Raw genomic sequence first — 26,856 nt, 5'->3', positions numbered from 1 at the left:
TTTGCATCAATTTTCCGGCAATAAAAAGGGACGTCAACATTGAGAATGCCTGGGGTTCCCTGATGCTCTTGGGAGGTCATTCGGGGTTCGACGGCTCGAGTGGTTTGGGAAACCCTGCAGCAAATGACCAGTTAATCTGACTTGTTGATGAATAAACATTGGCCAAGACTCCGGGAGAACGTTCCGGCTTCTTTTTGAAGAATGTCATTGGATCTTTTACATCCACCCAAACAGACAGATAATTGATTTTGTTATGACATTCTATTGATGCTTAAAATTACTGGTTAAGAAGAGGAATTCTACATCAATCTGTTCTGTGTTTGTTTAGACCAAAACTGCAGACCAACTCTTGGACATTTTCTCCAATTGCTCTGATGTCATAGAGATTGCAGCAGCCATGAAGGATTCTGTCAAAGCCAAAGAATATTTAGTGAGCAATTTAGAGGAGATAAAGGAAAGATTTGCAATCCTCCCAAAAACAGGTATTATTTGTTTGAAGTTTATTTATTAGTGTCACAAGTAGGCTTACGTTAACACTGCAATGAAGTTATTGTGAAAATCACCCAGTCGCCACACTCTGGCGCAGATTGTGTTGGGGTGGCGCAAGGTCGGAGAATCGCAGGTGAGAGGTCGAGCGCGTTCAGCACTGACGCAAAACCCCGTTGCAATCTGCATGGACGTAATCTGGTTCCTGCCCAGTGAGGGCGGGAATCAGATTACTTTATTTAAATAAGCATTTAAATATGATGAGTCAATTTGAGGCCAGATTCTTCCTGCTCCCGGGATTCTCTGACCCTTGGGCGCAGCAGGAACCCGGCTTGAATCACTGCTGGTCTCCATAGACGGAGACCAGATGGGATCATAGAATCTCCACCGTGCAAATGGAAGCCATTCGGCCCATCGAATCTGCACCAACAACAATCCCACCCAGGTCCTATTCCCGCAACCCCACACATTTACCCTGCTAATCCCCCTGACACTAGGGTTAATTTACCATGACCAATCCACCTAACACACACATCTTTGGACTGTAGGAACAAACCAGAGCACTTGGAGGAGACCCACGCAGACACGGGGAGAACGTGCAAACTCCACACAGCCAGTGACCCAAGCTGGGAATCAAACCCTGGTCCCTGCCGCAGTGAGGCAGCAGTGCCAACCACTGTGCCACCGCGCCGCCCTAAAAGCAGGGGCTTTGCATTGGCCGGGAATGACTATGCCAGGAGGCTCAGAGGCCATTGAAGTCTTCAGGTGGTCAGGGACATGGCTAGGCAGTGCCCATCTGGCAGTGCCAACTACACCCTGGCAGTGCTGAGTGGGCGATGCTGGGGGCAGTGCTTGGGTGTGGGGCTTGAGGGGCTAGGCCGAGGGGCTAGGCCTGAGGGGGGCAGGAATGGGGTCATGAAGCATGGTCATGAAAGGGGGCATGAAGCCATCATGAAGGGGGGCCCCAATGCCCTGATGACGGTGATCTCAGTTGGGGAGGGAGGTGAAGAAACATCCCTTCAATGAGGGGAGAGGAGGGGGGCGGTGTCCGAATGTCCATGGAGGGAGGGAGAGAGGGGTCTTCAATTTCACTTTAAGATCGGGGCACCCTTTAAACATGAAACTGTCCTTTCCTTTCAGGTGTTGGATGTGACTTGTGCTTGCAGTATTTGCTGTGTTTTTTCTTGAACAGGGTGTAATTTTCTTTGACTTTTCCATCTTTGTGTGAGCACTCAGTCAGACGGTGCTGATTAATTAATGATAGTGGAAACAGGTAAAGACTAAAATGTAATTTTTAGAATAAATGAAACCTGCGAACTTTCTAACTATTACTGAACTACCAAAATCAGGGACTGACCTCCCAATTCCTCTCGTACATTTATTTGTATTTCATCCTCCTTCTGCTCTTTACCTGTGGGTTTCAGGCTGCTCATCACCAATTTTACCCATTGTGGTCATTTCAGTATTTATGGAGTGAAAATAACTCTCTCTCTGTATTTCTGAATTATATTCACATGTATTGTTCTCTAGTCAGTTTCTGTACTGACCCTGTGATGTGATCTCACACAAGTGTTTTGTTGTTAATCTTTCTTACATTATCTGTTCAGCGTCACTATTGATTTTCTGGTGAAATTTTACAAGCCACATAAATAATAACAAGATTGTCATTTGGCCGTAGGCAGGCTGAATATTGCTGAAAAAAGAGACATCTGTTGAAGTTTTTCACTTTGGACTCCTCAGGACAGAGTCACAAGATTAACACATCTCAAAGGGAACCACAAGGTCCAAACATTGCAGCTTTTTCAACTAAACGAAAGCTTGGGGAGCAGGCTTCCCTAATTCATTCCCTATAGGAATCAGAGTCATCCTGCTTTGTTTGCATTTAAACAAAAGCTTGGCAGTTAACTATTCCCTGGTGCATTCTCCATGGCAATACCTTGATCAGAGTCTGCTTGCCAACGAATCAGCACCCTGTCTCTTGAAGTATGAACTGTTGTTCTCTTTGAGATTCTTGTGAATCTGTCCTGATGAGTGCAAGGTGAAAAGCTTTGACAGCATGTCTCCTTTCAGCAATACTCAATAACAAGATTGCTCGGATAAAAATGATAACTGGCGGCAAATGTCAAATATGACTATTCAGTTTGATTCCTCGACAAGCGTTGGGTTTGATACGCTCAGCCACTAGAAGGTGGTAATATCGGTCCAGCAATTGGTTTCAGTGACCCCAGGATTCAGGAGGACAAGCCAGAATTCCCAATCCTGATCCAAATTTGGAAAATACTAGTGTGTACGCTAGCTGAGGATATGGCCAAGTGTGGCCGTGATGTCTCACCCTGTTGAATAGTTTGCTAATATTAGATTCAGCCATGAAGAATTGCCACTTGTGTTGGGTGGTCACCTGGCAGCAGTGGAACCAGCATGGACCTACACCTTCAGGGGACAAGAGTTAGAAGCAGCATTAAGTGTGGAATGGTAATACACTGCTGCCTCAGGGCTTGTGCAAAGGCAAGTTGGTTTTCTTTGAATTGTAGATTGAATGTGTTTAGATGTTGTGTATTGTGTTCGATAATATGAATTGGGGCAGTGACTCGATTGCATCAGTTAATCTTGGCCGGAATTTTCTGGCCATTTCTGCCAGTGGCATTCTCTGGTCCCGCTGTAGTGAACAGAGATTTGGTTGAGCGCCAAATTCTCCATCCTCCCTGGCAGTGGCGGCGGGGCATGAATGGCAGGAAAATTCCGGCGACTGTTACACTTTAGTCGTATGTTTACTTTGTTGCAGTACGCAGACGTGCTTTGCTTTTGACGCACTGCAAATTGTTAAGTTGACCGATGAGCAAAAGAACACCATTCTGCACACACTCATCTCCTGACTTATTATGCACGGATTTGATAAGCTAGATTTAACTGCATTCAGCAATAACAAATAGGGTTGAGACCTGCATGAACAAACATTGAATCCCTACAGAAGGAGGCCATTCGGCCCATCAAGCCTGCACTGACTACAATCCCACCCAGGTTCTATCCCCGTAACCGTATTAACCCTGCTAATCACCCTGACTCTAAGGGTCAATTTAACCATGGCCAGTCCACCTAACCGGCACATCTTTGGACTGTGGGAGGAAACCAGAGCACCTGGAGGAAACCCAGACAGACACGGGGAGAATGCGCAAACTCCTCAAGGCAGAAAACAAACATTATCATTATTTGAAAATCTCTGTTGTTTAAAACCAAATTGTGAACTTAGAATTACTCTGTGGAATATTAGTAACTGAATGTTTAACATGGTCATTAAAAAGTCCTTCATCTATTTTAATGGAACAGTTAACACACTTATTTTTACCTGATAAACATGGACAAATGATATTACCCTTGAATAGCCACTAGAGGGTGCTGGGGTGTAACGCTGCTGAATCTCTAACCATTCTGTAGCTGGGGAACATTCTCCATTGTCTCAATAATTCAAACTAGTTGCAATAAGATCGGAATCAGACAGTGCCTGAAACTGGGTGCAATCCCAATGTAGTCTGGGTAGCTAAGGGTAGCAATTGGGTGCCATGCCCACTGATCAGGGCTGAACTGATTTTGACTGGCATTGAGACCCACAGATATACCCGGGGTTGGCAGAGGAAGGGGCATTAGGGCAGCTTGTTGGTGGTCTGTTCAGGCAGGAGAAGCACCCCTGACCTTCCTGACTCCATACAAAGGAAAACGCAAAGTTTTGAGCCCCTTCTTTTTGGATGGGCTTGCAATGTCCCCTTCCCCAAGTGTTGGAAACGCTGGTTGAATCCAGTGCGTGTCCCAACCAATCGAACCGTGTTTACCAATGCAGGTCAAAAGTGGGAGGCTGGTTTCAATATTAAAATGAAGCGTTTGCCTTTGCAGTGGAGTTGCCAGCCCTGCGAGGAAGAAAGGACACAGGGCAGCAGGTCCGGGGCCACCGGTCTTTACTAACTTGATTATTGCGTCTGCAACAGCAACGTGCGGCAGAGTTGAATCTATGCCCCAGTGAAAGATGTATGAGATTGTTGGTGGAATCTTACAGCAGGCAGTGTCCTGACACTGGGACCAGAAGTGAGTGGGATTTCTGTTCAGAGACAGGCACGTGCAGTGGCTCAGCCAATTAGATAGGGATAATTGAGTGGCTCAGCCAATTGTACAGGAGCAGGAGCTGGCAGGATGTTGCCAACCCTGCCATTGGCTCCAAGGTCTGAGTGGCAGACAGACCCGCGCACCCTGTAAGGTGGCAGCATCGGTCTGCCTGTCTGAGAGGAGGATTTTGAACTGGGACTGTTGCCTCCCTCTGCCCATTCGTGGATCTCCGTCGCCTGCTGTCGCGCCGTTCAAAGGTGGCTCGGCACAGAGAACGAGTGGCCCCAGGGGTTCAGCAACGCCTGCCTGCAGGTTGCCCTCCGAGCCGTCAGGAAACTCCCTCCAGCGTCCCTTCTCCTCTTGGAGTCAGGGAGGAGTCTTTGCCCACTGACAGGCAGGAAGGGGGCCAGGGAACAGCCCTGGGGACATCATCTCAAAGCGCTCCGAGAGTGCCTGAATTCGACTGGACCTGTGTTGAATGGAATTTAGAAGAATGAGGGGAGTTGTAGAATCGTGTGCCGGAATTTTACCGCCTCGCCCACCCGAGGCTCGTAAACTCCCGCTCGAGGCCAACGGAGAATGTCGTTCTGAGAACCACGCCCGCCCCGACTCTGGGGAGGGCGAGGCGGTAAAATACCGGCCGTGCAGTCTAAAAAGGCTATTCAGCCCATCGAGTCTGCACTGACAATAACTACCACTGAAGTCGAGCTAATTCCATTTTCCAACACCTGTCCCATATCCTCAATTTGATTGAGACATATAAACTTCCAACAGGGCTGGACAGATGGGATGCAGGGAGGATGTTTTCCCTGGCTGGGGAATCTAGAACCAGGGGGCACGTTCTCAGGAGAGGGAGTAAACTATTTAGGACTGAGATGAGGAAAAATAACCACTCAAAGGGCAGCGAACCTGCGGAATTCTGTACCACCTATGGCTGTGGAGGCCAAGTCAATGAATGTGTTTAAGAAAGAGATGGATGCATTTTTAGATTTTTAGGATGCATTTTTGGCGTCAAGGTGTATGGGGAGAAAGTGGGAATATGGCATTGAGATAGAGCAGGCTCAAAGGGCCAAATGGCCTACTCCCAGTTTCTATATTTCTGTTTTAAAACCTACCTCTTAGATCAAGCTTTTAGACGCCCTTCCTCATTTCCCCTTTGTTGTCTCGGTGGTAATTTTTCATCCTGTATGCATCTGCGAATCACCTTGGCACGTTTTTCTCCATAAAAGGGCCAAAGTGCCTTTGCCATTATTGTTCATCATCCATCCTAGGCAGTGAGCCCACAAGTCTCCAATATGTCAGCTGCTGCATGTGAGGTCCCATCAACAGTTGGGGTCTTGCACAGTCTGACCTGGTTAATTCAATTCTACCTCCAGTGTTAAAGTGGCAGTGCCTGTTTTAAAAACCTGTTCTGAAACTATAATTTGGAACACTACTTAGTGTTTAGTTGTCACCTTTCGTTATATTCAATAAACTGATTAATTGCTTTTTGTTATCATCAATAGCCCAGAATGCGACGGCTAAGCTACAAACCATTCCATTGCCAATTGCCCATTGCTACAGCTACCACTGGGACAAGGATAATTTTGGTAAGCAGCCAACAAGGTCTTGAATCAGATACAATTACAAGTGCGTCATTCTGCCCTGCTATAACCTGACATTGTCATTTTACTTTAGATGTTTTACATGAGGTCCTCCTAAAAGAGTGTGAGATTCCTGACATTGCGTTACTCTCCTTGAATGACAATGATAACGATGAGGAGGAGTTTGAGGAGGAGTTTGAGGAGGAGGAGGAGGATATTGGAAGTGAGAGAGATTCTGTGATATCCAAAATATCTGCAACGTCCAAAGACTTCATGAAATCCTTTATTTCCAACCTCTCGGACTACATGGACAGCGGTTATATCGAGGATGGAGATGAAAGTTCGTCAGAGACGGCGGGCCTGTCAGATCAGAGGGAGGAGAAGCACAATACGGTCGGACAGAAATTGACAAAGAAAATATCGAACTTTTTCAAAGTCAGGAATAGCCTGACGCACAAAGCGGACCCAAAATACCGTCTGAACAAATCCTTCTCTAACCTGTGCAAGAGCAGCTGCACCTTGTCCTCAAGCACCTTACCTCTTCGCCGGGCAGAGAGCCTGGGCTGCACTGAAGTCAAACGCAAGCTCCCGATGAAATCCAGGCGCTCAAACTCTCTGCCACAGCACGCGACCTACAACCATCACTTTGAACGGAACTTGCTGCATAACAGCTGCTTCAAACGCAGGCCGTACCTCAGCTTTGAGGACGAGTGCAAAACCATGACACTGCGAATTGTTGTTTTTGGTGCTGACAGGATTCTAGGCAAAGTCGCAAGAGCCTACAGCAATCTCAGGTAAGAGATACTCCCGGCTTGGTCACTCATTCTAATAGCGCTGAGTGAAGCAGGCATACTCGGCACTAAAGCTAAATATGTAAGAGGAGTCATAATGCGGGATTTTATGACCTCACTCGGGCGAGGCTCGTAAAATCCCACCCGAGGCCAAATGAGAATTCCGGTTCTGCGCGCCTCACCCGCCCTGATTCCGAGGCGGACGAGGCAGTAAAATTCTGGCTTATAGGGTCATAGATTTCAGGAAGAAATTAGATATAGCTCTTGGGGCTAAAGGGATCAAGGGATATTGGAGGGGGGAAGGGGGGTATCAGGATATTGAATTCGATGATCAGCCATGATCAAAATGAATGGCAGAGCAGGCTCGAAGGGCCGAATGGCCTATTCCTGCTTCTAGTTTCTACATTAGAGTCATCGCGTCATACAGTGCAGAAAAGGCCCTTCGGCCCATCGAGTCTACACTGACAACAACCACCACTAAAGTCGCGCTAATCCCACTTTCCAGCACTTATCCCATATCCTTGATTTGATTGGAATGTATAAAATTCTAGCAGAGATGGGCAGACTGGACGCGGGGAGGATTTTAGTCTCGAATTCTGAGCTGCTGAGAAATCCATGACAATCAGTCCCACCTGGATTAGGAATGTCAAGTAGTTCCCAATATACGTGGCGAGCAACCTGAAGTTTGTCAGTTATCATTTGGAACACAACTTCCCCGCGTCATTGTATTGCGTACAATTTTAATCGCCATAATATGAAAAGAAGGTGCAAGAAAAGATTTACAAGAAGGTTACCAGAAATGCAGGGATATATCCATTAGGAGATGACGAACAGGCTGGGTTTCCGTTCTCTTGAAGATATAAAATAGTTCCCAAGAAATCAATGCGGGAATTTAGAAGAATCTTCTATACAGAGAGGGAGGTAAGAGGGGCGGCACGGTGGCACAGTGGTTCGCACTGCTGCCTCACAGTGCCGCGGACCCAGGTTCGATTCCCGGCTTGGGTCACTGTTTGTATGGAGTCTGCACGTTCTCCCTGTGTCTGCATGCGTTTCCTCCGGGTGCTCCAGTTTCCTCCCGCAGTTCGAAAGACATGCTGGTTAGGTGTATTGGCCCTGCTAAATTCTCTCTCGGTGTATCTGAACAGGCGCCAGAGTGTGGCGACTGGGGGATTTTCACAGTAACTTCATTGCAGTGTTGATGTAAGCCTACTTGTGACACGAATAAATAAAAGTAAAATTGATGTTCTTTCAGATATTCTATGAATAAACATGTGTAGGTTGAGGTGATTGGTCATGGTAAACTTCCCCAGTAGGGTAAATATGTGGCGTTGCTGGGATAGGGCCTGGGTGGGATTGTTGTCAGTGCAGGCTCGATGGGCTGAATGGCCTCTTTCTGCACTGTAGGGATTCCATGATTCTATATTTTTTAGTCAGGCACAGTGGCTGTGCTAAATTCTCCCTCAGTGTACCCGAACAGACACCGGAGTATGGTGACTAGGGGATTTTCACAGTAACTTCATTGCAGTGTTAATGTAAGCCTACTTGTGACACTAATAAATTTTAAACAAGGAGTGGTTGAAGTGTATAGTGTATATGCCCTTAAGGGGAGCTTGGACAAGTATATCAGGGAGAAGGGAAGAGAGAGTTATCTGATAGAGTTAAATGAATAAGGACAGGAGGAGGCTGGAGTGGGACACAGACACCAGTATGGACTGATTGAGTTTTTTGAAGGGGTAACCAAGAAGGTACATGAGGGCAGTGCAGTTGATGTTGTCTACATGGACTTTAGCAAGGCCTTTGACAAGGTACCGTATGGTAGGTTGGTGCATAAGGTTAAATCTCACGGGATCCAGGGTGAAGTATCTAAATGGATACAAAATTGGCTTCTTGACAGAAGCCAGAGGGTGGTTGTAGAGAGTTGTTTTTCAAGCTGGAGGCCTGTGACCAGCGGTGTACCTCAGGGATCAGTGCTGGGCACACTGTTATTTGTCATTTATATTAATGATTTGGATGAGAATATAGGGGGCATGGTTAGTAAGTTTGCAGATGACACCAAGATTGGTGGCATAGTGGACAGTGAAGAAGGTTATCTCCAATTGCAACGGGATCTTGATCAATTGGGCCAGTGGGCTGATGAATGGCAGATGGAGTTTAATTTAGATAAATGCGAGGTGATGCATTTTGGTCGATTGAACCAGGGCAGGACTTACTCAGTTAATGGTAGAGTGCTGGGGAGAGCTACGGAACAAAGAGATCTACGGGTACAGGTTCAAAGATCCTTGAAAGTGGAGTCACAGGTGGACAGAGTGGTGAAGAAGGCATTCAGCATGCTTGGTTTCATTGGTCAGAACATTGAATACAGGAGTTGGGACGTCTTGTTGAAGTTGTACAAGACATTGGTAAGGCCACACTTGGAGTATTGTGTATAGTTCTGGTCACCCTATTATAGAAAGGATATTATTAAACTAGGAAGAGTGCAGAAGAGATTTACTAGGATGCTACCAGGACTTGATGATTTGAGTTATAAGGAGAGGCTGGATAGACTGGGACTTTTTTCTCTGGAGCATAGAAGGCTGAAGGGTGATCTTATAGAGGTCTATAAAATAACGAGGGGCATGGATCAGCTAGATAGTCAATATCTATTTCCAAAGGTAGGGGAGTCTAAAACTAGAGGGTATAGGTTTAAGGTGAGAGGGGAGAGATATGAAAGGGTCCAGAGGGGCAATTTTTTCACACAGAGGGTGGTGAGTGCCTGGAACAAGCTGCCAAAGGGAGTAATAGAGGCAGGTACAATTTTGTCTTTTAAAAAGCATTTAGACAGTTACATGGGTAAGATGGGTCTAGAGGGATATGGGCCAAATACAGGCAATTGGGACTAACTTAGGGGTTTAAAAAAAAGGGCGGCATGGACAAATTGGGCCGAAGGGTGTGTAAACCTCTATATTTCTGAGCTCTCTCCAATATAAACCATGGCCAGGTTGATAATAAAGAGACTCAAAGACCCAAGTGGAGGCACCAACCATGAAGATCTCATTGGACATTCCATTCCCTATCCATTAGATCATTAACTAAATGGCAACAAAGGGCAATGTTCCAGATCCCTCCTCAGCATCTCCAACAATATGCTGAAATCAAGTCATCCACCTTCCTGCACCCAATAATTGTATTCAAGCCTGGAAACCATATTCTGTGAACTAGTATAATAAAGGCAAATTACTGTGGATACTGGAATCTGAGACAAAACCAGAAAATGCTGGAAATCTCAGCAGGTCTGACAGCATCTGTAGAGAGAGGATGACCCTTCGTCAGAGCTGGAGCAGACTATCTATTTTTCCTCATTTTGTATTCCATGAGTGATACATATTTAAGGACTTCAGGGTAGCATAGCGGCACAGTGGTTAGCACTGCTGCCTCACATGCTCCTTAGTGTCCAAAGGTGTGTAGGTTAGGGGGATTAGCCATGGTAAATGGTCCTGGGATTCTCCGACCCTCGGGCACAGCAGGAACATGATGGACATGTTGGGAGGGCTCAGAAGCCATTGAAGCCTCTGGATGGTTGGAGACATGGCAGTGACAATGTGGCAGTGCTCACTTAGCACCCTGGCACTAACAGGTGGGCACTGCCTTTTGGGCACTAATGGCCTAGCAAGCCATTCAGTTCCAGTTCAAGTTCAATTAGGGATGGGCAATAAATGTTGGCCCAGCCAGTGATGCCCGCATCCGATGAATGAATAAAAATGTATAATTTTCTTCTATTTTCTGTTCGATTCAAGATTAAGGTTCATGGATTGAAGTTATTCCTGTGTTATTTCACATTTATCAATGATCCCCTTTTCCTTTAGACAGCTCTGTTTTCTTGGAACTTCCGCATTTTTGTCTGAGATAGACTTATTTACTCACAGTAAAGGGTTTATAACATAATTACATAGATATTTTAATCTAGAAATGAACCTGGTGCTGCCTCCATGAGAATCTTATTCTCGGAACAATTAAATCTTGCAAGTCGGTATGTCCTTATCAAACAGAATATGCCCGAGGCAATGCACACGTGAGAAATTAAAACACTGCTGTCCCATATACAAAACTGGGTGCTCCATAGTCACAACCAAGGCATGATGTTATGATCACTCTTTCCAAATGAGGTGGATGAAATCCAATACTAACCATTTCTTCTTTCAGGTTGCAGGAGAGTAAATGTCCCTTTCTCACAAAATACTTCAGGATGCAATTCTTTTATATTCCTCTGCAAAGGAATTCACTAAGCAGCCCTGCACAGTTTATAAACATCCCCACAGACAACCAGCAGAGACCGTCCACACAACAGGTAATGACTTGTACATTTTCAGTCCAATTACAAGAAATAAAAAGTTTGGCTTCAGTGTAACTGGTGTCCAAGCGCTTCAATAGTTTTCACTGTAACTGTGATGTTGTGTACGTTTTATTCAACATAGTTTCCCCTTTCTATACCGCCAGATGTGGCTTCATTGCACTTTGTAATGTGGTCAGGATAAGAGACCAAGGGCCTGGGAGCAAATATGGAAGCGGGCAATCCAGCACTGGTCTGTTGGTACCGTCACCCTCCTTGGGCCATCCTCCCAGAGGGTAGTGGCGTGTAGCCAATTTAGAGGAGTTGATGATCTATTGAGGCTTATTGTTAGAGACTGACCAGAGTTTTCCAGTCAACCCACAGGGCCGCCCCACCCATCAAAGCATCGGGAACCTGGCCAACTGACTGAAGGAGGCCTCCCAATAACAGGCCAGTGGGACCAGCACTCCAGGCAGGCTTTAAGGCCTTTCCTTTCTCCCACCTTGTCTAACCACAGGCTGCCCTGTGGAAGGGACACTGCTCCACAATAGTGATCCTGCTGCAGAGGCCATTATTTAATTTACAACTTTCAAAAATTGCAGAGGCACCGCAAGATTGAGGGGCCCCTTCTCAATCTTACCAGAACTACCTGAACCACCTTTAATTTACAGCGAGCCAGTCCTCAAATTGGCCAATTCTGGGAACATCACTGACGGGCGTTTGTTTCCCATACAGTGGGGGTCATGACCTCTGTTTGACCCTGATGTCGGGGTCCTAATCCAAAACACAAAATCCTGCCCTGAGTGTCTCTCCTTCTCACTCACATCCTATAGTCATGATAGACTCCGTATAAATGTTGGCCTTTCCTTTCTGTAACACTTTTCAAACAGGCGAAGATTAAGGTGGTGATTTGGTGAAAGGGTGAAATCAGATGCGAACAGGCGCTGCGCTAATGATAACTCATCTGTTTTTAGCACATAATGTTGGTGCTAACTGTTTGTTACCATAGTTTGAACTGCGTGCTTATACTAAAACAGCCACAAGCAGCTTTGGCACTCAAGTGTTGATTAGACGTAATTTCCAGGGAGGTGAAGGTGTGGATTGTGTTCGCTCACACTCGGCAGCAGCTCAGGGCTGCTCAGAGACTGGGTTAGATATGCAAAGCTTCTCAGACACCGGTGGGTGTGTGAAGGACATCCAGAGGAAGGGGTTGTCCTTTACTCTTAACAGATATCCTGTCACTCGCCCACCTGCCTTTCTTTTGCCCTCCTGCCCCTCGCCCTCCCGCCCCTCGCCCCCTCGCCCTCCCGCCCCTCGCCCTCCCGCCCCTCGCCCTCCCGCCCCTCGCCCTCCCGCCCCTCGCCCTCCCGCCCCTCGCCCTCCCGCCCCTCGCCCTCCCGCCCCTCGCCCTCCCGCCCCTCGCCCTCCCGCCCCTCGCCCTCCCGCCCCTTACCCTCCAATCACACTGTTCTACAGTCACTGGTGCCACTCTGTTCTTCCTCACATCCCCTGCTATTGCTCCTGCAGACCAAGTGGTATCTCTATCATGGTGCCAATGACCAAGCAGTCCCTACTCCCTGATAACTCCTATAATGTGTGCAGTAAGGTAGAGAAAAACAGCACTCAGTCATTTTACAAGTTCTTCAAAAATTTCTGGAATAAATATTGCTCGAGTGTTGGTGGAATCTTAACATGTTGTCCCAGTAAGCCTCCTGGTGTGCTTCAAAAATTCACTTCAAACTCCAGCAGCAAGTGAACAGCAAAGGGTGATATGCCTCTAAGTACAATGCTCAGAATCCTCAGCAACCATCTGCTTGTATCTTTTTGCCCCGTCTGCTCCACCCAGCACGACAGCAACAAGACCTAGAAGCTCAGGAACTGCTTTATCTCCCAAACTGAGAGCATCCAATTATCTGCCTCTGTCATGAAACTCCCTTCCCCCTCACCCACTGGACCAAACTTCATCTAAAGATTCCCCTGCCTCCCAAATTGTCATGGGTGTTGGAAAGGGAGGTAGCTGGAGTCTCAGCAGATTAAAAAGATGTTGGAAGGGGAAATGAAAAACAAATGTTGGAATATTAAAACATAAAGATATGAACAGAATTTGACTATATAAGTGCGGAGTCTGCACGTTCTCCCCGTGTCTGTGTGGGTTTTCTCCGGGTGCTCCTGTTTTCTCCCTCAGTCCAAAGATGGGTGAGTTAGGTTGATTGGTTGTGCTAAATTGCCCCATAGTGTCAGGGGTATTAGCAGGGTAAATACATGGGGTTATGGAGATAGAGCCTGTGTGGGATTGTTGCTGGTGCAGGCTCGATGGGCCGAATGGTCTCCTCCTGCACAGTAGGGATTCAATGATGGTAACTGCAGATGGAAACTAAATATGGAGGATGCAAATGAACTGTGGCAGATATTTAAAAAGGGCTTGACAGAGCTACCCAGAGACCAGAGCAAGGAATTGTAACTGTCAGAGATCATGACAGACCATCGGAGAACTTTGGAAAACTGTAATAAGCTAACATCTCATGAGAAAGAGATTACAGATATTTTCCAGTGAAATGCAAACGGCTATAACAAATTTAATAATTTATCGATGTATAACTCTAAAAATAGATAGAGTAAGAAGTCTCTCAACACCTGGTTAATTCCAACAGGTTTATTTGGAATCACGACCTTTCGGAGCCACTCACCTGATGAAGGGGCAGCGCTCCGAAAGCTCGTGATTCCAAATAAACCTGTTGGACTTTAACCTGGTGTTGTGAGACTTCTTACCGTGCTCACCCCAGTCCAACACTGGCATCTCCACATGATGGCTAAAAATAGGTGTGCCTGGGAATGTTTACTTCAGAGAAGGAGGACTTAAGGGAAACAATGAATTCTGATAACACATTTGAGTTTGTCACAAACTCAGCATTCGGGGGCAGGAGGTGAAAGAAGGACCTCTGATAGATTGGGATGGATTATTTATTAAGTGGAGGTTGTGGAATTCACTACTCAGGCAGAAAGCGGAAGTAGGCAGTGAGGAATAAAACAAAGGGAGAATTGGATGAGTATCTCAGGATGTGGGAGTATGTCAGGTACTTGACGTTTGGACTGCCGAGATCAATGTGGGTAGATTTGTCACTTGTCAAGCAGGGTTAAAATTGGCACAGCAGATCAGCCGCCTGTTATAGAAACTCCCAGTCACCCTTCTTCCTTGGAACCTGCCCTGGGACAGGCTGAAAAATATCCTTTAAACTGGGGGAAATGTGAATGTGATTGCCAGCAAGTTGTGAAACCCATCCATCTGTTTGTTTTGGTTTGATCTGAGAGTCTATTAGTTCAAGCAGTTCTGGATATTGTGAACAAAGAATAATTTGTTAGAAATAAAACATATTTCTTAACTGCCAATGCTTACTAATTTGTTATTACTTTAGGACTTCAGCCTAGTTGAGTCAACAGACCAAGATCGTACCAATAATATTGCTCAGTATATTGGCATGTTGGATTCCTGGTACGAACGAAATATTCTAGACTTACTGACCTTGCCAACGACTCTGCTTTGCCAGGTAAACATAAATAACCTGGCTTTTTATAGTTAACGTCAGAATTGTTTCCTGTGTCCATTCTTGGTATTTTTTTGTTTGTTTTCTCTCTTACTGTCCTTTTCTCTGCATCTGGCTTCATATGCAGCGAATCATCAATCAAAAGATGGCCTCCTTCTTTTATATATTTTCTCTAGAGTTCCTTGTTCCTTGTATTATTGCTCAATGCTTTTAAACTATCCCTGTTCATACAATGGTGAGTGTGGCGTTTAATGAGAGAATGAGGAAGGAGTTTATCTGCAGTGGCGTGGCAATCATTCATTAACATCAGGGGGAGGCAGTGGCGTAGTGGTATTATCACTGGGCTAGAAATCCAGGGGCCTGGGTCTGGGGACCCGGGTTCGAATCCCACCAAGGCAGATGGTGAAATTCTATAAAAATCTGGAATTAAATTGTCTAATGATGACCATGAAACCCTTGTCGTGAAAATCCATCTGGTTCACGAACGTGCTTTAGGGAAGGAAATCTGCTGTCCTTACCTGGTCTGGCCTACATGTGACTCCAGATCCACAGCAATGTGGTTGACTCTTAAATGCTCTTTGAAAAGGCCTAGCAGTTACAGATGGGTCAGCCCACAATCCATTAATGAATAAAGTAAAGACATGATGCAAATCTAAATTAATATGTGGCTAATAGACAGGCAACTAATTTGTCTTTTGACAGCTACCTCATGTCCAAATGTGTCCATGCAACTACTTCAGAATAATCTGATGTATTTGTTCTCATGTTTAAGTGATTTTTTTTTGCCCGATCCCCTTTCCAGGTGCTGAGTTCAGTTTGATTGGGACATTTTGCCTTGTTTGGGAATGTCCTCCAACACTAAAGCTGTCATTAGATTGATCCATTCCAGTTCACAAGGATATCAAGGGCCTGGTGGTTAAATCTGTTACTTTTGGGCTGTTGCCTAACAACCTTTAGGAAAAAATGTACATGCCTTTGCACATGACTTAATGGATTTTTCAATAATGATTCTAGTTAAGTAGCTTGTAAGCTGCTGGAAACTATTAAAGGATCGTTATTGCAAATTGCTCTCTTTGTTTTTTATTTCTGTTCCCAAAATTCTGCTACAATAAAGAGCATGTTTGAAATTATGCATTCCTGCTATATAAAAACATTGAGCTAATTAATGAGAACAATGTAAAGACTATTATTTGTAAACCTTAATAAAATCCTACTGCCTCCCAGGCCCAACCTCCTGCTCATTCTCAACACTAATGACCCTGAGGACCCCACTTCAACTCCTTTCTCTCACAATTCTAACTTCTATCCAGTCATTCTCCATCGGTATTTAAGGGACAAAATAATTTCTGTATTTATCAGAAGTTGGAGTATCAGGTCTGACTGCAGGCCATTATAAAAGAAAATGTGACAGCGAGCGCCATTAAAGAAATGAAAAGATGGGTACAAGGATAGAAACGGTGGGTACAGCGGTTAGCACTGCTGCCTCACAGCGCCACGGACCCGGGCTCGATTCCCGTCTTGGGTCACTGTCTGTGTGGAGTTTGCACGTTCTCCCTGTGTCTGCGTGGGTTTCCTCCGGGTGCTCTGGTTTCTTCCCACAATCCAAAAGACGTGCTGGTTAGGTGCATTGGTCATGCTAAATTCTCCCTCAGTATACCCGAACAGGCGACGAGGGGATTTTCACGGTAACTTCATTGCAATGTTAATGCAAGCCTACTTGTGACACTAATAAATAAACTAAACTAAACTAAAAAACTGAAATTCAAGGGATGATTCTACACTCCCAGCAGAGGACAATGCTCACAGAGAGTGTAGGGCGGAGAAACCAAGTAAGGATGTTGTAGTACAAGCTCTGACACGTTCTTCCTGTAAATTTACCCATTGAAAGCTAGGAATCACCCCAGTCAAAGTAAAAGAGTGAAATGAGCTGAACTCATTGAGAGATACAAAGGTAACATATTGACACTCCCTTATTGCCAGTAAGAGTAGAAAAATTGGGAATGAAAAGGATTTTCTTTGGGAGACAGCTAAAAACATAATTACAGACAGTAACTCACCTCCTGACTCCCCAAAGTCTGACCACAATCTACAAGGCACAAGTGAGGAGTAATGGAATACTCTCCACTTGCCTAGAACACTCAAGAAACTCAACATCATCCAGGACAAGGCAGTCGGCTTGATTGGCACCCCATCCACAAACATTCACTCCCTCCCACACAGTGGCAGCACTGTGTACCAGCTACCAGGTGCACTGCAGCAGCTCACCGAGGCTCCTTAGGCAGCACCTTCGAAACCCATGACCGCTACCATCTTGAAGGACAAGGGCAGCAGACACATGGGAACATCACCACCTGCAAGTTCCCCTCCAAGCCACTCACTATCCTGACTTGGAAATATCTCACCATTCCTTTACTTGCTGGAATTCTCTCCCTAACAGCAATGTGGGTGTGGCTACACCTCAGGGACTGAAACGATTCAAGAGAGCAGCTCCCCACCGCCTTCTCAAGGGCAATTAGAGATGGGCAATGAATGCTGGCCTAGCCAGTGATGCTCTCATCCCACAAATGATTTTTTTTTAAAAAATCAACATAATTTTAAAAACGTTGTTGGAAAATGTAATCGGAGTCATTCTCCCCGCATCTGCGTGGGTTTCCTTCGGGTGCTCCGGTTTCCTCCTACAGTCCAAAGATGTGCGGGTTAGATGGATTGGCCATGCTAGATTGCCCCTTAGTGTCAGGGGGACTAGTTAGGGTAAATGCATGGGGTTATGGGGATAGGGCCTGGATGGGATTGAGGTCAATGCAGACTCGATGGACTGAATGGCCTCCTTCTGCACTGTAGGATTCTATGATTGGAGTTAATAGTTTTACTGAAATCATCAATAATTCAGAAAATGTTAATAAATCAGGATAACTTACTGCTGCCTCTTGAAATGCTTTTTAAAAATTCATTCATGGGATGTGGGCATTGCTGGCTGGGCCAGCAATTATTGCCTGCCCCCGAGCTGCCCTCCATTTCAGAGGGCAATTGAGAGTCAACCACATTGCTGTGGGTCTGGAGTAACATGTAGGTCAGACCAGGTAAGGACTGCAGACTTCCTTCCCTAAAAAACATTCATGAACCAGATGATTTTTTTGCAACAACCAACAATGGTTTCATGGTCATCATTAGACTCTTACTTCCAGATTTTTATTGAATTCAAATTTCACCATCTGGTGGTGGGATTCGAACCTGTGTCTCCAGAGTTTTACCCTGGGTCTCTGGATTACTAGTCCAGCGACAATTGTATGACACCACTGCCTCCCCACATTTAAAAAATGAGCTGCATTTTTAAAAATGACCTATTCACTTATTGTTCTGTTTATTTGCAGGAACCTTCCAAATCTGAGAATGACCTTGCTGATAAGGTACAGGAGAAGCTTTCCATCCTGGGTGACCTGATCCTTTATTACTGTCGGAATGCAGCCTACCCAGTGCTAGTTCAGCTTTACCAAGCAGAGGTACAGCTATATTCTAGCTTCATAGCATTAGCCCAGTTTTCATGTCACTAAGATATCAGGACAGTGAGGTTAAATCAGAGGTCAAAAGTTGACCATTGACCTTTCTTCTTGGTGGAAACAAAGTAAGCAGCTACTTCAATCAATTTATTTGCATTGCCGTTTTATATATTACCTCAGCGAATTATATAATTGTATTCCATTTCCATCTTGTGGAGAATTTCTATGTTTCTTTGTGGTACAAATTGATTTTTCCCAAAAATGTGTCAATTGGGGCTTCCTGAAGTGATTGTATTAAGCAACTTTGATGGCATTTCTTGAATTGCTTGAGTTTGATAGTGCGTTGAGTCTCTCGGGTGGTCCCATGTGAATGATCAAGAGATTCATTTGTGGATGAAAGATGTTCTGGTTGTGTTGGGGTTACGGTGCTGACTTCAAATCACACCATTAAAAAAAATAGACCTACCAGTCCTATCTAGTCTGGCTCTGGTCCACATTCAGTAGGTTCACTCTTAACATCCACTGTAAAGTGATCTATTCTGGGAGGCCCAGTGAGCTGTTCAACTGTGCAAATAATTATCAAGAATCAATGACTCATCACCACTAATGAACGTAAGTAAGGATCGCTTCTCGGCCTTTTGATCAAGATAAAGTGTAGAGTCAAGCACGAGATCAGGCGTAATGCCTGTTCTTGTTAGATTGGATCTAGTATGTCTCTCTTGTGGGGACCATATATTGGATTCAATTTGAACTTGAATTGTTTTCTGCAGCAAGCAAGGAGATGGATTAAGTGTTTACCCTGTCCACTCTGTGCATTGACTTTGTAACTCAGAAAGGAATAACATTTGAATAAGACATAATTAAAGATGGGCAATAAATGAACTCCACATGCCATGAACACAAAAAAAATCATTGATTGAAGAGTCAGTCCTCTGATATGTGTAGAGCACAGTATTCATATTGCAGCTGTGCCAGCCGAGGTTCAGTGTTAATCTTCTCACCTGAGACATAAGGTTGTGAATGTAAACATAACTCCAGATACTGGAGCACATATTCTCTGCTGACGCTTCAGTGCAGTACGGAGGGAGTGCCGGTGACTCGCTACCACTTTCTCAAGGGAAATTAGAGACGAGCAATAAATGTCGGCCTAACCGGTGATGCCCAGATCCCATGCAAATATTTCTTTTAATTGTCGACGGTGCTGTTTTTTTGGATGTGGCTTCAAACCACGGCCCACCTGAAAAGGCAAGTGGGACATAAAAGATCCCATGACAATAGGGTGGCAAGGTGGCACAGTGATTAGCACTGTTGCCTTACAGCGCCAGGGACCCAGGTTCAATCCCAAGCCTTGGGTGATTGTCTGTGTGGAGTTTGCATGTTGGCTCCGTGTCTTGCGTGGGTTTCCTCCGGGTGCTCCGGTTTCTTCTCACACTCCAAAGATGTGCGAATTGGCCATGGTAAATTGCCCCTGAGTGTACAAAGATGTGTAGGTTAGGGGAATTAATGGGGTAAATATGTGGGGTTACGGGGATAGGGATAGGTAAGATGCTCTGATGGAGAGTCGGTGCAGACTCGATGGGCCGAATGGCCTCCTTCTGCACTGTAGGAATTCTAAGAATTATGAATTTCAATGCTGCAGCTGCTGAACGGATATGAAAACTTCCTTCTTTACTTCCCTTACTCTTCTTGTTCCCCAAATAAATAAGCTCAGATGTAACTTCCCCATCTCACATATGATAAATGATTAGTCATTTGATTTTAATTTATGACAGTGCTAATTGTCTTTATAGGCATGCCAACATAAATAGCTGCCGGCTCAGTTCACGGTGAGCCTCTAATTAAAGTATAAAATATGTACAGATTTAATCATTGATTCATTGTACTGCCACATTCTTGTTCCATGATCACTTTGCGGGGCAAGTCAGAGTGTACGAGAAAATGATTGGGTTTACACACCAAAAGCATGGAAATAATAAAGATGAGTTACACATTCTTTTCGCAGTTAACCTTGGCAGGGGGTGAGAAGAGATCCGAGGTCTTCGTCTATTCGCTTGAACTGGGACAATCTGCCGCCACAAGAGCAATTAAAGCTTCAGGTGTGATTTTTTTTCATGTGAATCCAAAAGAACCATCTCTCGTATCATTCCAGTAGGTTTGGCCTGATGTCTCCCTGAAAGATTTTTGTATCCAATTAACATTTTTTGGACAAATTAACCAGGGAGGTGGTGTTGCATTGAACAATGTTTAGCCAATTCCAGAGCTTAAACTGATAAGGAATGTCCAATCTCAATCTGTTTATTCATCTTATGGGATGTGGTAATCGCTGGCAGGGCCAGCACTTTTTGGTCTGTCCCTAACTGCTCTCCATTCCAGACAGCAGTTGAGAATCAACCACATTGCTGTGGGTCTGGAGTCACATGTCGGCCAGACCAGGTAAGAATGGTAGATTTCCTTCCCTAAAGGACATTAGTGAACCAGATGGGTTTTTACAACAATCAACAATGGTTTCATGGTCATCATTAAATCATGAGCAGCACGGTGGCACAGTTGTTAGCACTGCTGCCTCACAGCTTCAGGGGCCTGGATTCAATTCCTGGCTTGGGTCACTGTCTGTGCGGAGTTTGCAAGTTCTGCGTGGGTTTCCTCCGGGTGCTCCGGTTTCCTTCCACAGTCCAAAGATGTGCGGGTTAGGTGGATTGGCCATGCTAAATTGTATCTGGGGGACTGGCTAGAGTAAATACATGGGGTTATGGGGATAGGGCCTGCATGAGATTGTGGTTAGTGCAGACTCGATGGGCCGAATGGCCTCCTTTTGCATTGTAGGATTCTATGACTACACTTCTCATTCCAGATTTTTATTGAACTCGAATTTCACCATCTGCCGTGGTGGGATTTGAATCCGGGTCCCTTGATCTTGTCCTGTATCTCTGGATTATGTCTAATGGCACCACCACTATTCCATTGCCTCTCTTGGTGACCAAGCCCTAATACACATTCTGCAGCTGGATACTCATTGACTATATTTTAAAATAGCAATGGTCTCTTTCTGGCTAAATACCAATGCAAATAGTTATCCAGCCATCCATCCTTTAAGATTGTGATTTTTTAAAAAACATCTTCTTGAATACATCAGTGTTTGGAAATGTAGAATATGTTCAATCCCTTTCAAGCTGCGTTACTATAAATGTTTAACTTAATGCAACATTGTCCATAGGGAATATCCCTAGGGTAAGGGGATTGGATGGGGAGGAGTTCGTTAGGTGTGTTCAGGAGGGTTTCCTGACACAGCATGTGGACAAGCCTACAAGAGGAGAGGCTGTACTTGATCTGATACTGACCAATGAACCTGGACAGGTGTCAGATTTCTCAGTGGGAGAGCACCTTGGGGATAGCGATCATAACTCTATCTTCTTTATGCTTGCATTGGAAAAAGAGAGGATCAGGCAAGCTAGGAAAGCGTTTATATGGAGTAAGGGGAAATATGAAGACATAAGGCAGCAAATTAGAGGAGTAAATTGGAAGGAGGTATTCTCGGGGAAATGTACTGAAGAGAGGTGGCAGTTTTTCAAGGAATGTCTGTCTAGAGTTCTACAGGACAACGTTCTGAGCAGACAGGGAGGTGTTGGTCGGTTAAAGGAACCGTGGTGCACGAAAGCTGTGTGGGACCTAGTCGCGAAGAAAAGGAAAGCGTACAAAAGGTTCAGAGAGCTTGGCGAAGATAGGGATCTAGATGAGTATACGGCTTGTAGGAAGGGACTAAAGAAGGAAATTAGGAGAGCCATAAGGGGTCACGAGAAGGCCTTGGCAGGTAGGATTAAGGAGAACCCTAAGGCGTTCTATAAATATGTGAAAAGTAGAGGATGAGACGTGAAGGAATAGGGCCTATAAAAGATGAAGGCGGGAAAGTCTGTACGGAACCAGTAGAAATGGCAGAGGTGCTTAATGAGTATTTTGCCTCGGTTTTCACAGAGGAAAAGGACCTGGGTGGATGTACTGCGGGCTTGCGGTGGACTGAAAAGATTGAGTATGTGGACTTTAACAAAGAGGTTGTGCTGGAATCTTTGAATGGCATCAAGATAGATAAGTCGCCGGGTCCGGATGGGATGTATCCCAGGTTACTGTGGGAGGCGAGGGAAGAGATTGCAGAGTCTCTGGTGATGATCTTTGCGTCGTCGATGGAGACGGGAGAGGTGCCGGAGGATTGGAGGATTGCGGATGTGGTTCCTATTTTCAAGAAGGGGAATAGGGATAGCCCAGGAAATTACCGACCGGTGAGTCTAACCTCAGTGGTTGGTAAGCTGATGGAGAAGATCCTGAGGGACAGGATTTATGAGCATTTAGAGAGGTTTAGTATGCTCAAGAATACTCAGCATGGCTTTGTCAAAGGCAGATCGTGCCTTACAAGCCTGGTGGAGTTCTTCGAAAATGTGACTAAACACATTAACGAAGGGAAAGCGGTAGATGTGGTTTATATGGATTTTAGCAAGGCGTTCAATAAGGTCCCCCATGCAAGGCTTCTAAAAAAAGTGAGAGGGCATGGGACCCAAGGTGCTGCTGCCCTGTGGATCCAGAACTGGCTTGCCCAAGGAGGCAGAGAGTGTGTATAAATGGGTCTTTTTCTAAATGGAGCTCGGTCACCAGTGGTGTGCCCCAGGGATCTGTTCTGGGACCCTTGCTGTTTGTCATTTTCATAAATGACCTGGATGAGGAAGTGGAGGGATGGGTTGGTAAGTTTGCCGATGACATGAAGGTTGGTGGGGTTGTGGATAGTCTGGAGGGATGTCAGAAGTTACAGAGGGACATAGATAGGATGCAAGACTGGGCGGAGAAGTGGCAGATGGGCTTCAACCCAGATAAATGCATCGTGGTCCATTTTGGCAGGTCAAATGGGATGAAGGAGTACAATATAAAGGGAAAGACTCTTAGTACTGTAGAGGATCAGAAGGACCTTGGGGTCCGGGTCCATAGGACTCTAAAATCGGCCCCGCAGGTGGAGGAGGTGGTTAAGAAGGCGTATGGTGTGCTGGCCTTTATCAATCGAGGGATTGAGTTTAGGAGTCCGGGGATAATTATACAGCTATATAAGACCCTCGTCAGACCCCACTTGGAGTACTGTGCTCAGTTCTGGTCGCCTCATTACAGGAAGGATGTGGAAATGGTTGAAAGGGTGCAGAGGAGATTTACAAGGATGTTGCCTGGATTGAGTGGCATGCCTTATGAGGATAGGCTGAGGGAGCTCGGTCTTTTCTCCTTGGAGAGACGTAGGATGAGAGGAGACCTAATAGAGGTATATAAGATGTTGAGAGGCATAGATCGGGTGGACTCTCAGAGGCTTTTTCCCAGGGTGGAAATGGCTGCTACGAGAGGACACAGGTTTAAGGTGCTGGGGGGGTAGGTACAGGGGAAATGTTAGGGGGAAGTTTCTCTCTCAGAGGGTGATGGGCGAGTGGAATCGGCTGCCGTCAGTGGTGGTGGAGGCAAACTCAATAGGGACTTTTAAGAGACTCCTGGATGAGTACATGGGACTTAATAGGATGGAGGGTTATTGTTAGGCCTAGAAGGTGGGGATATGTTCAGCACAACTTGTGGGGCCAAAGGGCCTGTTTGTGCTGTAGTTTTTCTATGTTTCTACGTTTCTTCTATGTAATGCAACCTTCAGATTGTCATCTCAGCAGAATTTTGAGTCATGTGAAGTCTGAGTCAATCTGAGTCTGAGTCAATCTGAGTCTTGCCTGCTCCTGTTCAGAAGGGAGGAGGCCGCGTTGAGCCAGGAGATCTGCTGGGTGTAACTATAGGTGGTACAGAAACTCAATGAGGAAGTCTATTTGGCATGAATGAATCACGAGCCAACGCCACATTATTGGCAACTGAGATCTGAGAGATAATCCATTATTGTAACTCCCTGATTGTCATTCTGTTGTGGCCAAAACTAACCTTATCGCGAGATGCACAGGGCAGAAAAAATATGACTAAATATCGTAACTAAAGGCTGAAGAGTGGATTAACAGGTTTGCCTCATGTAGGATTTATGAACGCATAAACTTGTTTAATAAGTAAATTTGGTTCTTGTTTGATTCTAAAACAACATAGGGCCAGGGAGTAAAAGGCTTGGCATTGATGGTGACAGAGAAGCAGTTCCATTAGCGCTGCAGATTGCCTACTGCAAGGTATGATTCAATATATACCGCACAATACTTGGATAATGCTGCTATAAGCAATTTGGTGTGACTATTTAACAATTGGGTATTGAACAATAAACAGCCAATATTGTATGTTTTAACATTTTTTTAAAGTTTATTTATTAGTGTTACAAGTGGGCTTAAATTAACACTGCAATGAAGTTACTGTGAAAATCCCCTAGTCGCCACACTCCGGCGCCTGTCCGGGTACACTGAGGGAGAATTTAGCATGGCCAAAGCATCTAATCAACACATCTTTCAGACTGTGGGAGGAAACCCGAGCACCCGGAGGAAATCCACGCAGACATGGGGAGAACGTGCAGATTCCACACAGATAGTGACCCAAGCCGGGAATCGAACCCGGGTCCCTGGCGCTGTGAGGCAGCAATGCTGACCGCTGTGCTACCGTGCTGCCCATGTGTGTGTCTCAATATATATGTGGAGGGTGAGGTTAACAACTTGATATTAATTACTGATTGCATCTTATTATTTATTTAATCTTGCGATTTTCAGTAAAAAACCTAAGCCAAAAATATTTTAAAAATCAGCAATAACATTGCAGTTGGTAGGATGTTGGTTATCACGTCAACATCGCAGCCAACATCCAAGTTCTCACAACGAGTTGCACTAAATGATTAGTGTAGGAAAAGGAAGAAAAGTTAAGTTTGGGTCAGAGTAGATTTGCTGGAGTGATTTATCAATACAAAGACTTTAGGAAGAGAATTTTAGACTATTGAGATGAGGAGCCACTTAAAAATACAACACCTGACGTGGGCAGATAAGTTGTGGTCTTGGCCATGCTTATTAGTAAGAAGTTTAACTAGAAGGGAGAGTGAGGAGAAGGGTTTTCTTGTATTTACCAATAAGTTTTTTAAAAATCTATTACAAACCTCAAAAATTGAATCTGCAAGAAGTCATTTTAATTCCCATCTTAAGCTGTAGAAGATCCAAAGTGGAGTTGCTTCTATTGTTATACTGTTCCAGTTTTCATCCAGTTCATCATATACTGAGACAGAGATCTTCGCCACAATGGAGAGTCTCTCTGTCATGGCGGAAATAGCCTAAGTACATGAAAATCGTAAATCCCACCCTCAAACACAGCTTTTTGTGGAGATGGGGAGGGGGCAGGGCACGCTTCACACATGTGCGTTTTACAGAGATAACTGGTCACTTAAATCATCAATGGCCTCCATTGTAAAGTGCCACTGGGGTGGGTGCGGGGAAATATCTTGGCATGGGGGGGCATGAGGGACCAGAAGGGATTTGGGGGGCATATCTTGGAATGCGATCATCAGGGGCCATCAGAGCTTTGGGGGGCATGAGAGGCCATAAAAACTTTGGAGGAGGGCATACTTTAGAATGTAGTTATGAGGGGCCATCAGTGCTTTGGGGACATAGCTTGGCGGCGGCAGGGGGGAGGGAGGGAGGGAGGGTGGGGAGAGGGGCCTTGAGGATGGATTGGTAGCATGAGATGGCATGAGTTGTCATGGATGTGGGATGGGGAGTGTATGGAGGTGTTGTGGAGTGTGGTGAGGGCTGGGGGTATGTTTCATGTTTCTTTTAATATATTTTGGGCATTGTGCCGGAAGTTACAAGGTAGTATGTATGCCCAGCTGACCTCCATACCTAGCATCCTCCTCAGTCCTATCAGGGTCACCCAGCCTGACTCCTAATCCAGATCACCCTCATCCTCCCCACTGCCTTTAACAGCTGGGCGGCATGGTGGCACAGTGGTTAGCACTGCTGCCTCTCAGCACCAGGGACCAAGGTTTAATTCCCGGCTTGGGTCACTGTCTGCACAGAGTCTGCACGTTCTCTCCATGTCTGCGTGGGTTTCCTCCGGGTGCTCCAGTTTCCTCCCACAGTCCATAAAACGTGCTGGTTAGGTGCATTGGCCATGCTAAATTCTCCCTCCGTGTACCTGAACAGGAGCCGGAGTGTGACGACTAGGGGATTTTCACAGTAACTTCATTGCAGTGTTAATATAAGCCTACCTGCGACACTAATAAATAAACTTTAAGAACACGCAGGCAGCCATTTATAAAGGGCAGTTAACGGAGCAGGGAATTTTCCCATCTCTGATAACCTAACTCAGGAGCAAAACTCTGGGCCTGAGTCTTTGATTGGGGTGCTTGGCTTTGGTTTAGCACAAAGCGAACTGTTTGCACAGCTAACTGAAGAATCAGTCTGAAGGATACCGGTGGAGGGAATTCAAAGCTGTAAAAATGAAGCTAGTTTGAACTAAACGAAAGCACGATTAATTGAGGTCTCACTTCTGGAATACAAATCGACACATTAACATAAACATAAAATGGAACTTACGGCCAATAAATATTGCACAATGTTTTTAAACATCAATTAAGATATAAACCACATTGGT

At 45.3% G+C, this 26,856-nt stretch overlaps 1 protein-coding gene across 1 annotated transcript in view; it reads left to right on the top strand.

Moving 5' to 3' along the window:
• The window catches only part of pik3r5 (phosphoinositide-3-kinase, regulatory subunit 5), a 112,821-nt gene that overhangs the window by 74,929 nt on the left and 11,036 nt on the right, over positions 1–26,856 (top strand). The window contains exons 8-15 of the mRNA XM_078225988.1: positions 329–482; positions 6,084–6,167; positions 6,256–6,955; positions 11,132–11,276; positions 14,672–14,803; positions 18,172–18,300; positions 20,300–20,393; positions 24,388–24,464. Coding sequence (XP_078082114.1) covers positions 329–482; positions 6,084–6,167; positions 6,256–6,955; positions 11,132–11,276; positions 14,672–14,803; positions 18,172–18,300; positions 20,300–20,393; positions 24,388–24,464 — 1,515 coding nt within the window. The remainder of the gene's footprint in view (positions 1–328; positions 483–6,083; positions 6,168–6,255; positions 6,956–11,131; positions 11,277–14,671; positions 14,804–18,171; positions 18,301–20,299; positions 20,394–24,387; positions 24,465–26,856) is intronic.

The sequence above is a fragment of the Mustelus asterias genome, chromosome 12, assembly GCF_964213995.1.
Source record: "Mustelus asterias chromosome 12, sMusAst1.hap1.1, whole genome shotgun sequence".
NCBI lineage: Eukaryota > Metazoa > Chordata > Chondrichthyes > Carcharhiniformes > Triakidae > Mustelus > Mustelus asterias.
Note: the sequence above shows the minus strand (reverse complement) of the source record. Positions and strands in the feature narration are given on the sequence as shown.